Source organism: Chaetura pelagica, unplaced genomic scaffold (assembly GCF_000747805.2).
Source record: "Chaetura pelagica isolate M959 unplaced genomic scaffold, ChaPel_1.0 scaffold132, whole genome shotgun sequence".
Taxonomy (NCBI): domain Eukaryota; kingdom Metazoa; phylum Chordata; class Aves; order Apodiformes; family Apodidae; genus Chaetura; species Chaetura pelagica.
Window position 1 is genome coordinate 886,829 of NW_009952709.1, and position 16,786 is coordinate 903,614.

A 16,786-nucleotide genomic window follows, 5' to 3' on the forward strand; every position below is an offset into this window, starting at 1 on the left:
GCATTTGCTGACATCTTCCTGAGAGTCAGATCTAATCTGAGCTCTGGAGGCACGTGTGGAGCAGACACATGCACTTCTCACTGAGGAATTTTCCTTTTATCAGTTGTGCTCTGGCCTCTGTGTGTTACACTCACGTGCCAGTGGCATTTCCTGAGGGGATAAAAGCAAGGGCTTGTTTCAGGAGCAGGAATTTTCCTGTGAGACCTTCTGGCAGAAGGTCTGTGCTCTCTGCTTGCTGTGCTGTGTTATTTCAAGGAAGCACGTCTTCAACCCTGTAATTCCTTTCCCTGCTCAGCTATTTCTGACCATTAGTAGTGAGGAAGAAATGGAGCTTGGAGTTCAGGAAGTACAGCACTGCTTTGGGAGGCTTTTAAAGCCTATTAAGCATGAGTGTGATGAGCAGGGCAGTAAGTGGCACTTTGGGGCAGCTGATGCATGAGGGCAGCCCAGGACTTGCTGGCTCAGGGCAGGTGCTGAGGCAGTGGGCAGGGGCTGGGGGGAGTGTGGCTTCTATTTCCAGTTCTTCCTCAAACTGGTGGGAGCCGTTTCCTCTCTCTCTGCAATAGGCACTAATTAATCAGGCCTGTCCTAGGGAGTGATACATTATTAAAACGAGTTGTTGTTAATAGATGGACTCTGCACTTAGGCAGATCTTTGGGTTCTGGTGCAAATTATTTGTAAGCAATCTTCCAAGTCATTTGTCTTTGGTGCCAGGACTCCCTGTCACTGTCCTGGGGACAGGTGCTTATCCTGGCAGGGGACATGGTCCATCCAGCTGCACCAGTGGTGTTAGGCAGAGGACAGCTCTGTGTGCAGCTCCAGCAACGTGCTGTGCATCTGAGAAGCTCCTTCCTCAGGTCTGGGTGGCCTCTCCCTTTCTCCTTTCCTCTGGAGTGACATTCAGCTCCATGTCACCCAGGTAACCGATTTCCCTGTCCCTTCTCCACTCCACAGGAGAGCTCTGGCACTGATATGTGTGTGCAGTGTTGGCACAAGCCACTGTCCTTTGTACTCCTCTTGCTGAACACTTGCATTTTCAGATGTTACCCTGAAATGGGACAGATCCTTTGTGAAATTGTGCCTGGTATTACAAGTGCATAATCCCTGTTTCATAGAATTGTAGAATACCAGACTGGTTTAGGTTGGAGGGACCTTAAAGATCACCCAGTCCCACCCCTGCATGGGCAGGGACACCTCCCACCAGCCCAGGTTGCTCCAAGCCCCATCCAACCTGCCCTTTAACACTGCCAGGGATGGGGCAGCCACAGCTTCCCTGGGCAGCCTGTTCCAGAGTCTCACCACCCTTACAAGGAAGAATTCCTTCCTAAAGTCTCACCTAAATCCTTGTATGCTGTTAACAAGGACTTGGCTCCTGGCTTCCTTCCTCTTCCTCTCCACTTGCAGCACAGTTGCTGCCCATGGCAGGTTGCTGGGGAGGGGGCTGCCTGGCCCTGGCATGTGGCTTCCCTGGGCAGCCAGCCTGTGCTTGTGTGCACCCCGAGCTGGGGAGAAGTGGCCAAGAGAGAACCAACTGCTTTGAGAAGTTTCACATCGTAGTGTTGCTCCTGTAATGATGGCCTGAAGCTGTAGGAAGGGAGAGGAAAACTGTACCTTTCAGGAGGGTGGGTGGTGCAGGGAAAGACAGGGTGGGGTGGCACATTGGGCTTTCTTCAGGAGTTTGCACAAATACCTTCGGTCACAAATGCTCCTGTTCAGGATGCTGGAAGTAGCTTTGTAGTCATGTGTAAATGAAACATCACTTAGTCTGGCAGTGCACAGGAGGTCCCTTTCCAAGCAAGAAAAGTGTTTTCATTCCCATCTTGTAGGTCAGTGCTTTGAAATCAATGCATCTGCTGGGGATCCGTGGCTGTTACACGTGCAGCTGGATGTTGGCAGGGACTGCACCACAGAGGTGATGGCTTGGCAGTGGAAGTAATAATAACCTTTTGTTATTCATTCAAGGGCATCACACAGGAGAATAAAAACAAGGAGTCATCTCAACAAATCTCTCTTGTGGGTGAATGAACACACGAATGAGAAGATCCAGTTTCAGAAAAAGTTAAAGGGAGAGACTCCAGTCTGGAGCTAGTCCTGGCCAGTTTAAAATTGCTCTCTGAGCAGGAAATGCTTTCCAGTACTTAAAATGTCTTAACAAATCCACATGATGTGGGCTTTCTCCAGAAAGCAGGTTGGACCCTGTAAGCTCTCAGTGTCAGCTGGGGATGGACCTGCAGGGATAAGGCTGCAGTAGGTGCCAGGCACAAGGAGCAGATTGCAAAAATAGCTGTGATCTAAGAGCCTAAAAACAATGGGGTCCTCTGGCAGGGATAAAAATACAACTCTTTCAACTTCAGGCATCTTAAGAAGAAGTAAGAGCAAAGCAGGGGAAGGAGAATTTGGAGAGGAAAGCTAAAGGAAGCATCTTCTGCTCTTGGATTATGCCAGCATAGATTTGTCATTGAAGTCATTTACACCAGTACAACTGAGAACCTGTCTCAAAGCACTTCAGCAGCTGGAGGGGATTTATTTAGATGGAAAGAATGTGTTCAGCATAGCTTGGCCAAATGACACCTACGGTGGACTTGGCAGCTGTTAGTAAGTATTTATAGGATGTAAACAGCAAGGGGGAAGAGGATAGAAATAGAGCAAACTGTGCAGGAGCTGAAAAATGGGATGAAAATGGGAAAAAGAGGATTTTACTGCTCTCTGGTTTAGACTGCAAAGCATCTATCCAGGTGGAATGAGGTTATTGACTGACTTGATGTTAGTTGGACAAAGGGTTTGAAACTGGAGGCCATAATTTTCTACTGATGAGGCAATCAGCCTCCACTGCTGACCTCTCCTTCTGCAATGGCTCTGTTGGATGGACAGGGATCCCTCTCCCTTTAGGGGATCACTGTTGGTAACATCAAGTGTTCTGTCTTTTCTGATGGTAGGTGGTAGTGATTGCTTCAGAAATGAGCACTTGAACAATTAGCAGCTCTGAGCTTCCTGAGGGCAAGGCTGCACCTCTGATTCTTCATGCTTAGTAGTCACTGACAGCCTGATGCTTTGGGTTCATCCAGTCCACGTGTAGCTCCAGTGGGATCGGGTCTCTTCAGCACATGGTAATGGTGACTTCCCCAGTATATGCTTTATAGAGATGTTTGTGTGTAGATTCTTTCCTTTACATGAAACTTTTTGCATGATGGTATCACTGGCTGGCCCTGCCTGTCTCCCACCAGTCATGATCTCCCCCAGCCAGAAACTGGAGTCTGGTTCTTTCTCATGTGAATTCCTTTCCATATTGTGATGCATCTTCTGTGCCTCTTCATCATTTTCTAGCTCTGCTGTTTATTTTGAGTGAGGACTCTGAGCTGGCTTGCAGTCCTCAAAATGCTGGTGCATCATGGATGTATGTTCCTGTGTTGACTGTTTTATTCTGGTTTCTTTGGTTTGCCTTCTGATTTTCCACGGAACAGTTGGTGAATATTTTTCAGAGGATATCCACAGAGGTTCCAAAATCTGTGTGTGAGTGGGGGTTGTGAAGAGCTCACTGCTGCAGGGGCATTGCTGCTTTTGCTTTTCTCTTGTCCCATCAGCACTGAGGTTCATCTGTTGACTCCATCATTGCTCTGAGTTCCTTCTGTGATTCTTGAAGTTAAGAAATACACCTGCTGTCCTGAAGGAATTTGTATCATCCTCAAACACTGCCTCCTCATCTGCCCCTATCTTGGGCCTGTGTGGAGACAAACGTTCTACCTTCTCATCACTGTCTCTTCTTGCCCTTTGTTTTCTATCTTCAAATTCATTATTAATCCATGCAGTGACCCATCCTGTGACCCCCAACTGGCTGAGTTTCTTTGAAAAATCACTGGAAAAGGAACTTGTGAGAAGGTCTCTGAAATCCATTCTTGGCTGCTTTGGAAGAACCCTAGTAGATTTTTTGATGCATTGCTCCCTAAAGCCATGTTGATTTTTCCCTCTCATATCCACTGGCTTCATTCTTGGCTGCTGTGTTTCTATCACTGCCTTTCATCCTGAAGCCAGGCTGAGTGGTTTGCATTTCCTAGGATCCTTGGGGAGTCTGTTGGAAGATTTCTGCATTCATCATGTTTGCTTCTGGCATTGAGGCTGGGTTAGCAGTAGATTGACAGTTCAGCTGGTGCACACTCGAGTTCTCTTAGAAGGTGACATCTCTCTGCTCTTCATGGCTTTGTCTGATAATACCTTGTTTTCCTTTCTTGGCACAGGGGATGCTCCCAAGTGGGAGTTATCAGAGCCCTGATTGAAGCTGGGATCCCTGTTGATATGATCGGAGGAACATCTATTGGTGCATTCATGAGTGCCTTGTACGCCGAGGAGCGCAGCTACAACCAGATGAGGATCAAAGCCAGGCAATGGGCCATGGTAAGCACTGGAAATGTCACACTTCCCCCCTTGGGTGGGGTGCAGGAGCTTAACCACCAGCCCTAGCAGGCAGCAGAGCACAAGCAGCCACCCAGGGGCTGTACGGCCTTCTTCTTTTCCACGGGCAGGGCTGCAGCAGGGAGTGATCTGGGACACTGGCAGGCAACACCAGCACTGAGGGGGCAGGACTCAATGCTGGACTTTGCACAAATTCTAATCACACCATAAACAGAGAGTGATGTTGTTTAAGTGTGTTTAGCCTGTGTTTATCTCTGCTTTTTATATACTGGAATCTTGTTTCCTTTCCAGATCTCAAGAAATGTGTTTCTCTTTTGTGTAATTTTCTCTCTTTCGTTCTCACATGCTGTCATTTTTCAGTGGAACTGATTGACAGAGGTAATCCCTTCTCTAAACTAAATACAGGATGGGTCATTCACGGGGTAGCCTGAGAGCTCCAGAGTGGTAGTGCTCTGGGTGAGGAGAAATGTTTAACTTCAGATATTTAATGCAAACAAAACATATTTTCATACTTAAACCAAAGTCTGAGAAGGTTGTTTTAAATAGTGACTTCTGTGGCTGCCTTTGTTGGGAAGATACTAGAGAAAAATTATACTAGCACCAGGTGACACTGGTTCACCCTGAGTGAAGGTGAAGATGAGTTATTTCTGAAGTTTGCTCATTACAGCTTCCTGTTGTTCATATGAAAATCACATTTTCATGTTGGTTTTCTTGTTGAAAGGGAGGTGACACGGGGAATATTCTGAATTAGGTTGCACTTTGAGTCTGCTTAGATCTTGCATTTTAGGGGAAAATAGCAGCCTGCAGTTGGCATATGTGTGCTGCTTACCTTGCCCAAGTGTCTTCTAACCTGCCATGGCTTTGAGATGAAGTCTGTGTCTTGGTAACATGCCAGGTACTTTGCAGGCTGGATTGTCTGGGGCATTACAATACATATTGAGACCCAGCATGTTCATGCTCTCCTGGTGGGCAGACTGTTTGCTAGAAGAATGTGGATTTTGTTCTTTTTATTTAGGAACTGCCTGTGCCTAGCTGGGTTGGAAAGCACCAGTAAACTGTTTATGATACAGAGCAGTTTGCTGGAATCGCCAAAATGGAGGAGACTTGAGATTAAACACATCAGAACAACTGCACTGAGTCGTGTCAGACGTGCATTTAACCTTCTGCTCTTTATTTCCCACACTGGGCACTACCAAATGCTCACAGGGCAGCATCTGAGCAGGACAAGTGTGTGGCCACACCTCCCTGCAATATTGTCCTGTTTTCTTGGCCTCTGGCAATCTGCACTGCTCTCCTTCCATGGGTCTTGGTTAGGGTGAAGCAATGGAATTTTGCTCCATGCATGTGTCCAGAGGATGATCTCTTGTTTGTTAACTTGTCAGATCTCCTCTGTGCAGGGGGGGATGTAGAGCTGGAAATGCTGTTTTCTGGGCTGTGCTCCCATCAAAGTCAGCTTAATTTCCAGCTTTGCAGCTCTTGAGCTCACCAGCCCAACCTGGAATCACACTATTGCCAGAAATAGTTCAAGAGGAAAAGAAGAAATTTAATCTACTGGTTAACATTTGAACACAAATTACAAAGCTTGGAAGATGTTTCAACAAAAGAAAAGGCAGGTTGTTGTACCTTGAAATCTGCAGATAAGTAGATGGAAGAGAGGTTATTGACCTCTCTTAGAGCGAATATTTCATCCTCCTAATGAAGAATGGCTTTTCTTGAAGTTTCTCATGCTTGTTCTGACAAGCTTGCCAGGTCCCCATCCACACCAGAAATTGTTCAAGGGTTTGAGAATGAAAAAAGAACACTGCTCTGTTTGAAGCCCTTTTCACTGTTAACAGCCCAGCAAAATGGTTGCACTGTAAATCGAAGAAAGCAATGAAAACCCTCTCTCCAAGTTCAGATCACAGCGAATGTACAAAGTAGCTTGAGGGACCATAAATCTTTTTAACAGTGGCTATTCTGAGTTATTTCTTCTTGCATCGTGTTGCAGCAGCCGCAGCCCGAGTGGGGAGCGCGGCTCCGGTCCCTGGGCTCTGTGAGCTGGGGCTGGGAGGTTTGTTGGGGGTTCATAGATCCACCCGAAGGGACTGAGTGTGAGGCAGGTGACAAACTGTTGTGGTTTGGGCCCAGCACAACAAAGGAACAGCCCCATGGCTGCTCACTCAGCTCCCTTCACACACTGGGGGGAGGAGGATAAAGCTGCTGGGTCGAGACAAAGGACAAGGAAGGATCTTCATCGATTAAGGTCCCGGGTGAACTTGGGGAAAAATAATTTAATTTCACACTAATCAGTGCCCCCAGGACACAGACACCCAGAGCAGGGCTCACACACGTTACACCCTCCCCCCCTTCTTCCCACCCAAATCCCTTTGTTCCCCATTTCTCTCCCTCCTTCCCCCCAGCACAGGGGGATGGGGATGGGGTTTAGTGTCAGTTCCCAGGCTGGTGGTTCCTGCTGCTCCTTCCTTCTCAGGAAGGAGGATTCCTGACAGTCCTGCCCTGCTCCCCACGGGCCCTTCCCATGGCAGATCCTCCCCCAACCTCTCCTCCAGGAGCCCTTCCCACCAGGAACTGCTCCAGCGCTGCCTGCAGAGTCCCGGGGGCTTTGGGAACAGGAACCTCCCCTGGCCCGGGGGCTCCCACAGCTGCACCAGCCCAGGCCACGGGCAGCAAATCCACGTTCACCCCTCCTGGTGCCCCCAGGGAATGTCCCACCAGGTTCCTTCATGGGTGCAGGGGCACAGCTGCCATCACTGCTCTCCTCCTCCAGCTCAGCTCTTCTCCCACAGGGCTTCTCTGCCCAGCTCTTCCCTCAGTTCTTTCCTATGTTAAAGGCAGAGGTTCATCTCTTGTCCCTCTGATGACTCCTTGGCTGGTTTGGAGCAGGGGGAGCTCCTCAGTTTCTTACCAGAACTGCCCCTGGGGCCCTTCCCCTCTACCAAAAATCCCACCAAACCAGAACACAAACCCAGCAGATAAGCCCCAAATTCCCAGTGTCCAAAAGGTGCAGGACCATTCCTTTGGTCCTCTGGAGCAGTGTCTGGTGTCCAGGACCATGGCAGGAGCAACTGTTGTGCTTGGGGGGTCCTTCCTTGAGCCAAGGTTGTGCAAAAAGGCTGGAGCACTTCCCTGCTACCCAGGCTGCTGATTCTGCTCCTCCAAAGCCTGGGAGGTTTTGGTACTGAAGGTTATTGCTGAGTCCTCTTTGTACAAAACCTTGCAGCCTGGCTGTTTTAGCCTGTGGGGTTTTTTTAAAATGTCTTCATTGTGTGATGGATGAGAGAACTCTGATTTTTTTTTTTAATTAATTGCTTTAATCCATCAAAATAAGTGCTGGTTTTGTCCTCCAGTTATTTCTCTTCTTGGTTTTTTTTTTTCTTAGAAATTGGCATCTCTCAAGTTGTAGATTTGGGGCTGAGAGAAGGGCTGTGTTAATGGGATGTGTTTCCTGGACCTAATGAGGCAGCAAAGAAATAAATTACTCTTGTCAAAATACAGAGGGGTATGAATATTACCCATCAGGGTGGTTATTATTTATTGCTTCTGTGTGTTTCTGTACCTGTGTTTGTTTAACCAGCAAAACAAGAGCTTTCCTATTTGCAGATTATTGGGTTTTCTTGGGGTTTTAGTTCTTTTTTGTTCTTTGTTGGGTTTTTTGTTTGTTTGTTTTTTACTGGAGAATTAATATTTCAAAATATAACAATTTCACAAAGAATGGGCTATTCTACCTTTGAAGGGAGTATGGTTGTGGAGATGTGTAGTTAAAAGGCTTCCCACAATGAGAGTTAAGAACTGCTGGGTAGGAGGCTGCAGTGGTTTGCAGTCTGTGACAGCTGAAATAAATAGGGGGTTCTGAGGTCCCAGCCTTCAGGTTCTGCCTCTCCCTAACACTGCTCTAGTGTTTGCACTTTGGGAGATACTGCAGTTTAAAGAGCTGATCTGGCCAAAAGTTTAACTTTTTCTTTTTGCCAGGCAGTTTCTGGCTCAGCTCCCAGCACTGCCTGCTGCTGGACCCGGGCAGGGGGAGCAGAACCATCAGCCCCAGATTGGCTCAGATCAAGCTGCCACCAGGCTGGATCCTGCTGCTCTTCTTGATCCATCACATTTGTTGTTTTGAGGAAAAATAAGCTGGTTTTGTGCTATCATGGGGTGATGCTACACCCAGTGCCTGTGGTTAGGGTTGCCTGGGGAGCACGAAGAGGAGGAGCAGGGTGCCTGTGTGACCACAGAAAGGTTGGTGGGATGCCCACCAGCCAGGGCCTGTTGGCTGTGGAGGTCAGAGGGAGAATGTGGTGGGAAGGGACAGGGCTTTGCATCCTGACTGTGCAGTCTGTCCTTGTGCCAGATCTTCTGTACAGCAGCAGCTGCAGGGGCAGATCCCTGCAAACAAACACAGCTGAGCTGAGTGGGCACACGTTGCCAGGCAAGTTTGGCGTGAAGAGCAGGCAGGATGTTATGGGACAGACACCTCCTGACTGGAGGAGACGGGCAAGATAAACTGGTCCCAGTCCCCCAGGTGAAGGCAGTCCTGGTTAAATCTGGAAGAGGGGACATTTAAGTGAGACATTAGGAAGAAATTCTTCGCTGTGAGGCTGGTGAGACCCTGGCCCAGGTTGCCCAGGGAAGCTGTGGCTGCCCCATCCCTGGCAGTGTTGAAGGGCAGGTTGGATGGGGCTTGGAGCAGCCTGGGCTGGTGGGAGGTGTCCCTGCCCATGCAGGGGGTTGGATCTACATGGTCCTTAAGGTCCCTTCCTACCCGAATCAGTCTGGGATTCTATGATATTATCTCAGGCACTGTAAAAGGTGTAACACAAGCTAAAGCAGCTTTAAAGCCCACAGTGAATCCTAAGTGAGTAACAGGTTCGTTACCAATTGCACCTTAATGAACGTGCATAGTTTGTCTCTTAAATTGGGTTGATGAGCTGCAGGAATGAACCTGCTTTGGGTGTCCTCCAGCCTGCTGGTGCTTGAGGACAGCATCAGCCTGCCAAGGTGCACTCTGCTGTGGTCTGGTGCTTTTAATTGCAGCTTTAAAACTTCACTCACTGGTTTGGAAGGGTTTATTTACCAGGCTTCTCAGCTTGTAAAAATTAGAGCAGATTGCTTTTCCCTTGTGAGCCAGCTGCAGTGTTCCTTCTGGTTGCCTTTCAGATGGAATTCTGTGTTTGAGAGCATTAACAATGGAAGACAGAAATCCTGGGAGTGTATTTGTTAAATCTTTAACATTTCTTACATCAAGAGGTGCAGGAAAAATCTGTTTACATGTAGAGATAAGGCCTGATGGTTCATATTTACCATTTCAATCATATTGCTCAGTCATAGCAGGTTGAAATTAACCTGAATTCAAGCGTCAGAATTTGGGAAGTTCAGATTAGAGGTTACACACAGAACATGCCTATTGTTTTGAAATGTCCAGTTACAGCACCAAACCATCCTATTCCTGTCCTGTAGTGACCAGCTCAGCCTGGGCAGGTGCAGGTTCATGTTTCACCATCAGCTCATCTGAGTCTGATTTTAACCCTGCATTTACTCACCTTGCCTCTCTTCTTTACCCAGCTCTGAGATGGGTGTGGTTTCTGAAATGGCTTTGAATTTTCTTCAACTCTCAGCTTTCTTAATAGTTTACCTTTAAATCAAAACTTCCATTATAGGAAATATATATATTCCTGCCTCCAGGATGGTATATCCCTGTAGTTCTGTTTATCTGGAACTGTTGGCCTGAGTTACCTTCTTGTTTTAACATTTTTTTCTTTGTGAATTTCTTTGCTTGTTCCACAGAAGCATTGTATGTGAACACTTCAGAAGGCACTAAAGGCAATTCTGGATCCTGTCTCTAGTAGTTTAAAAAATATGTAATCACTTCTACCCTTTTAAATTTTTGATCTTGCAACATGTTCTGCCACACCCTCCTGCTTTCATTTTATACTCAGGAATATTGAAAAATCAATCACAGAATGTTGGGGGTTGGAAGGGACCTCTGGAGATCATCTAGCCCAACCCCCCTGGCAGAGCAGGGTCACTCAGAGCAGGTTGCTCAGGATTGTCTCCAGAGAAGGAGACTCCACAGCCTCCCTGGGCAGCCTGTCCCAGGGCTCTGTCACCCTCACAGGAAAGAAGTTTCTCCTTATGTTTAACTTGCCCCTCCTGTGCTCCAACTTGTGCCCACTGCTGTCACTGGACACCACTGAGAAGAGTCTGGCCCATCCTTCAGACACCCCTGTAGATATTGATCAGCACTGATCAGATCCCCCCTCAAGCTCTTCCTCTCCAGCTGAGCAGCCCCAGCTCTCCCATCCCTTCCTCACAGGGCAAATGCTCCAGTCCTCTAATCCTTGTGGCCTCTGCTGGATTCTCTCTAGTAGTTCCTTATCCTTCATGAACTGGGGAGCCCAGGGGATAATAATGTTTTTTGACACCAGTTTACAACTATTCTGCATAACAAAACAAAATAGCCAGAGACCACAATTCAGGCTTCTTTTTGTCCACCATTATGTGCATTTGCTCTTGTTGTTCAGCTCTATGAGAAGCACCTTGTCCCTTCCTGTTGAAGTTTCCATGTGCCACAGGGTAGCTTTTAAAAATAATTTTAGGATTGAAGGTCTTATTAATAACATTCTTCTTGCAACAGAGCACTAGAAATGAAAATGCACAAGGTGTTAATGAAGAACTGTAAAATACCTGCTCTCACCTGAGAGAACTGGTAGAGGTGCCTCAAGGCTGGGCCTCTCATTGCTGTGCTGGGGGGCACCAAAGCTCTGGTGTTGTTAGAGATGCTGGTGGGGAGAAGTGGGAAGTGGAGCAGAAGTTGAAAGGCTCTGGCTGCCTTTCCAAAGCAGTATCTTTAATTTCTCTTGAGAATGGGAGGTGGTAGCAGCTATTCTTGGAAGGCTGAGGGAGGCTGTTGGCCCTCAGCGTCAGCTTGAAAGGGCATCTTCTGGTTACAAGAAATGAGAATACTAAGAAATAACTGTTAATTAGAAGTATTTTATTCCTGAGTAAGAATAGTTTGAGAATTAATTGCAGGGAAAATTGCTCAGCATTATAAAGGTAATTTGCAACAAGGACAGCCTGATGTTTGGTGCTGAGTGGGAGAGATTTTTCTTCAATATTAAATAAGGGACTTTTTTTTAATGCCTCTTTCCCAAAATAATCATTCTAAGTAATGTCAGAGACGAAATCCCTATTTTAAGTACAAAACTAATTCAATTTAACTCTGAAGCTGTGGGTAGCATGTCTATAGTTAGGTTGGCACACTGTCCTCACCCCATCACAACCTAAAATGAGGATGTGAATGAAGCTGACAAGTTCATAATTGGGTTTGTCCTCAAACTTCTACATTCTCCTAGGTTTTTATATTTGTTTTTAATTGTACTTTTTTTTTTTCCCCCCACTTTAACACATATTCTCTCTTTGCTGGGGTAAAACAAAGGCCAGATATTGATCATAGCTCTATTAATAGGCAACAGGTTTAGGGGCTGCTTTGTGCCATCAGTCACTGCCTGGGCACAATGCCCTGTTTGTTAAATCATGGAGAACATGTAGAGAGAGGAGATGTTGCATCTAATAGAAAGATTTCATCCCATGAAATTTATTTAATGGCAAATGAGTTAATTGGGGTTTTTTGGTCTTCTATTGTGTTTTAACTGAGTATGATGTAATATATTGGGCATTGAATGTTGTTAGGGTTGAAACCAGTAGGATGGTTATAGGACAAAAGCAGTGACCAGAATGCCATATGGTTTAGATCTTGTCTCTTGCAGGTTAGTGCACAGATGTAATTAACTCAAAGTAGAAAAAAAATAGTAAAAGAATCCATGAAAACTTCATCACAGTATCTGTGTGTTTACACGAGACACATGACAGTGCCTGGTGCTGCTGTGTAAGGTCAGAGGGATCTACAGAGCTTTGGGAGACCTTGATTTGGGTGGGTTGTGGAGCTGGTGTAGGGTGCCCGTGGGTGTCTGAGTGCTTTATCTGAATCTTCACCAGGCAGCAGGTGAGGAGCACAGTAAGTCACTCGGTGAAAAACTAATGGCCATTGATACCTAGAAAATGTGTTTAAAGCTCTTTAACATGGGACTGACTGAACCTCATTGCAGTCTCAGGGAATAACACATGTTTTTGCAAGTGCTTGCACTGGGTCAGCTAAGAGATTGAAGACTGGGAGAAAAATAAGGTGTGATCCACTAAGATATGGATAAGATACAGATGCATGAAGATTTAAGGTTTCCTTTCCGTGCCAGTGAACTGTGTGTGCACTGTGGAAAGGATGGAGATAAGGGAGATCACTAGTATCTTGTTACTAAAGAAAATAATCAAGAATTAAACTGTACCATTCATGTGCACTGGTGAAGGCAGAAGCCTGTGCCTGCTGCTTTTGAGGGCCATTTTGATTTCTGGGTAGAAGGGAAGCCAAGCCCATGGACATTCTTCCCTAGCCCAATTGCACACTGGCCTCAGAGTGGGCTGCTCTTTATTCTAAATATACAGCACCATGCAAGGAGTTACTGATTGTAGTTTGGGTAGTTTTATTTCTGTCCTCACAACAACTTTTGTACTCACAATAGCAGTGCTTCCAACCTGTTGGCTGTAGAACCTGGAATGTGATGTCTCTCAAATTGCCTGTATTAATACATACATTAATATGGATCCTTCCATAGATTTGCCTTTGAAATGTTTTATTTTTCCTCCTTTCTTTTTAGGTTATGAACTCAGTGCTTAAGACTATTCTAGACTTGACATATCCAATAACCTCTATGTTCTCTGGAGCAGCTTTTAACAAAAGCATCAACAACATCTTCAAAGATAAGCAGATAGAGGTAGGTTGTTTGTTCACTTTATGTGTAGTAAATGGTATCACTGTATTTTGTTGTAGCAGAAATAGCTTTTTTTTCCATGCTGATATGAGATATGATGCTGTGGGATGACTGACAACATGTTAAAACAGTGAATGTCATGTTACAAGAATATAGGAAGGAGCCTATTCTTCCATTTTGGTGGATTTAAAGAACACAAGGAATAGATTATTTGTAGCTACTTCTGTTTGACAAAGGGATCCTGTTGTGTGAGAGCAGAAGTTAAAGTTGTGTCACTGAAGGATAATTGTTGAGACTGTGTTATCATTATTTTTCTGCAAATCAGGTCTAAGAGACCTTTGGGGCACACCAGAAGGTCTTGAAGAAGGTAGAAATGCATTTGGCTTTCAAAAATTTGTTGTCTTTTTGAAGCTAGGGTGAGTTTTTATCAACACCCCACTGAAAAGTGCAATAATGCCCAAGTGTGTTGTTTCCTGGTTTGCTGATGGTCACCTTTGTAGTTGCTGGATGTTGTGTGGTCCTCCTGAGCTGATGGGCTCCTTCAGAATCCCACCTGTCCTCCCCACCTCAGCAGCAGCAATTTGTAAAGCACCTTATCAGTGGTTGTCCTCCTAGATTGCCAAGCTTAGAGAGTGTTTGCATATTCTTGTAATCTTTCCTCATTTGCAATTTTAACCAAATTATTCTTGCCTTTGGAATCCTTGTGATGAAAGATTATGTAGCAAATTAACATGATATGTACTCTAAATATATTTAAAATAATCTAAAATATTCCCTACTGCAATGCAAGTTTAAAAGTGAGTAATCACCATGTGGCTTAAAAGAGCATTTTGCTGGGCAGGGTGGATGCTGCTGGGAACAAACTGGTTTCAGAGTGCTCAGTCTTTCTGAGACTGGGAATGATCTTTGTTGGCTATTTAGGCAGCACCAGCTGTGCTCCTAGTTCTTTAATCATGTGTATCCCTTCCCAGGGCTCTCCAACTCCTGTCTGGGGCCCCAGCAGTGCCTGGTGGGAAAGCTGAGATTGTCCAGTGACTAAATCAGCTCCTCTCTCCTGGCTTTGATGTAGTGGAGGAGCTGCCTCCTCCAAAGCACCAAGGGCTGCTTTGAGGTCCCTGGGTGTGAAGTGGGGATGAGACTTTGCAGGGGGAGCTGGAGCAGAGCTCTGGGAAGGACTAAATGGAAGAGAATCACCTCTGAGCTCAGGTGGCCTCGGCTTCCCCTGCTCTGTCAATGCCTTGGATCTCAGCAATCAGCTTGTTGTGTTTCCCTGTAAGACACACCAGGTTCCTCCCTCATGATTTTAACAGCTGTAGTTGGATGGTCTGTTTTAACCCTGGAGTCACAGGAAGGTTTTGTCCAAGGGAAATCCAGTTGTGAGGCACACGTCAGTGTCACCTTTGTGCACTTGTGCTGAGTGTCCTGGGCTAAACCCTCCATCTGTGCCAGGGGTTCCCTCACATTGGAAGGCTTTCCTCAGATAAATAAGGAAACAAGTTGCGTAGCTCTGCAAGGAATGAGGCAGTTACTCCTTCCATGCAATCTGTGTGATCAGCACAGGTTAACTAGTTGTGTCACTGGACCGAAGGAAATTTGAAGCTACCTAAGTGTAAAGGGTGATATAAAGTAACAGAAGCTGAACTGAGGCACATTAAGCCTTGAACAAATGTTTTTTTTAAAGCATTATTTCAAAGATCCAAAGTGCAAATATCCATCTTGCCTTGGTAGTTGGAGTAGTTTTGGAGGAGGGTGGGTAACAGTGGTTTCCAACTGAATATACATGTTAACAAGAGTTGATTAGAGTCATACAAACACGGGGTGTGCTTGGTCACAACAGCTTCTTTCTGGGAGGGTCCACAGCAATGACAGCAGAACCTGAGAACTTCCTACCCAAAAGCCTAGAGTGGGTTCTGGAACTTGTGTCTCTAGGAAAGACTAAAATTAGGAAGCACTGAGCCAGATCCTCCTTTTTACTACCCATGGCTGTGAGGTCTCACTCTTGCACTTCCCACACGTACCCTCATCCCTCCTCTGCGTCAGAGCCGGGGAGCAGAAGCACTTACGTTGAACTGTTATTTCTGACACTGGAAGGGAGGTTTCCATTTTCTCTTAAATGTGCTCCCTGCCAGCCCTTGTGACATGTGTAGGTGTCTTCTGGTTGCCAGCAGTGCTGCTGTGGGGTAGCCCTGGTTACCAGCAACCCTGGGATTGCTGCTGCAGATGTCAGCCAAAGGCTGACACCAGGAGATACCAGCCTGTGCAAGTTTTTCCAGGAAAACATGCAGAAATCCAGGGCAGGGCACTTGAAAGCTATTTCTCAAGAAATACAATTATATTGCTCCTCTGAAATTACCCGTCCTTCTGGGAGAGCACCACATGCTGAAATTTTTATTGCTCCTTCCAGAAGCACAGAATGCTTTTGCAAGTCGTCTCAGAGTCTTATCAAGTCTTGTCTCACACTTGGGTGATGTTGTGTCTCCAAAATAAATGAAATGATAGCTGAGAAATGCAGCCTTTATAACTGCCAGGCAGGTCTGGGTTTAGTTTCCTTTGTGTGTTTGCATGAATATGAGAGGAAGTGTCAGGTAGACTCCTCTTTCCCCTTTCCCCTGTTTTTGCTTCAAACGTGGCTGCTGCACTGAGATCTGCAGTCATCAGAATATCTTCAGCATGGAGAGGCTCCCCTAATGCTCTCCAATCACACTTGATTCATCCACCCTCCTCTGGCATTTACGTCTGATGGGTTGTAATACTTGTGCAGCATCTGTTAGTCCTCCCCAGTTCCACCATCTTTGCAAAGCTGCTTAAGAGATTAAACTTGCTAGAAAAAACCCTCCTTCTTGGCTGTTTGGAATTTCATCTTGAACAGCACAGAAACTTACACCAGAAATCCAGACTGACCACACAGGGAGTGTCTCTCAGCTCATCCTGGTGGCTGGAGCCAAACCCCTCATTTGGCTTGATTTTAAGGCACATCAGAGCTATGCTGTGCTATGAGCTGGGCTAGGGAAGGCCCAGGCACTGGGACTGAAGAGGGGAACTCTTGGGTCCTGATTCAGCTTTGCTGATGGACAGAGAAATTTCAGCTGCTGTTCTTAGGTTCACTTTATTCAATCGAGTCCTCCTCCTTCCCCTCTGCAGGCTGCCCTTTCAGTAGGCACCATGGAGACTTTCCAAAACTATCCTCTCTCCAGCAAACTCCAACGCAGTTGGGAGGTAACCTTCCCATTCAGCTTTTCCAGCTACTGGGATGTGAGAGCAGACATGGCTGAAACAATGAGAACATTCCCTGCCAGGACTTGTTGGTTTGGTCTAGCTCCTGTTGGGTAAAGTTGTAAGGTCTTAGCTCAGCCATTCTTTTTGTATATCATCCTGCTTACTAGGTAGGAATCTTATTAGGTTCCTCACTGATGTTTTACTCTGTAGTATCTCAAGCAACTTCTGGGGTCATCTTGAAGATCTACCTTGCAGGACCCCTTGTTCTTGTAGGTAATGCTGCAAAGCTTTGTGTTATCCTCTTGGTCTCTAGGTGGCTTTGGGTCCCAGCAGCATCTGCATCTCCTGCT

At 46.1% G+C, this 16,786-nt stretch overlaps 1 protein-coding gene across 1 annotated transcript in view; it reads left to right on the forward strand.

Annotated features, from left to right (window-relative positions):
* The window catches only part of PNPLA7 (patatin-like phospholipase domain containing 7), a 127,969-nt gene that overhangs the window by 90,181 nt on the left and 21,002 nt on the right, over nt 1–16,786 (forward strand). Inside the window, exons 26-27 of the mRNA XM_009994306.1 lie at nt 4,233–4,389; nt 13,107–13,223. Coding sequence (XP_009992608.1) covers nt 4,233–4,389; nt 13,107–13,223 — 274 coding nt within the window. The remainder of the gene's footprint in view (nt 1–4,232; nt 4,390–13,106; nt 13,224–16,786) is intronic.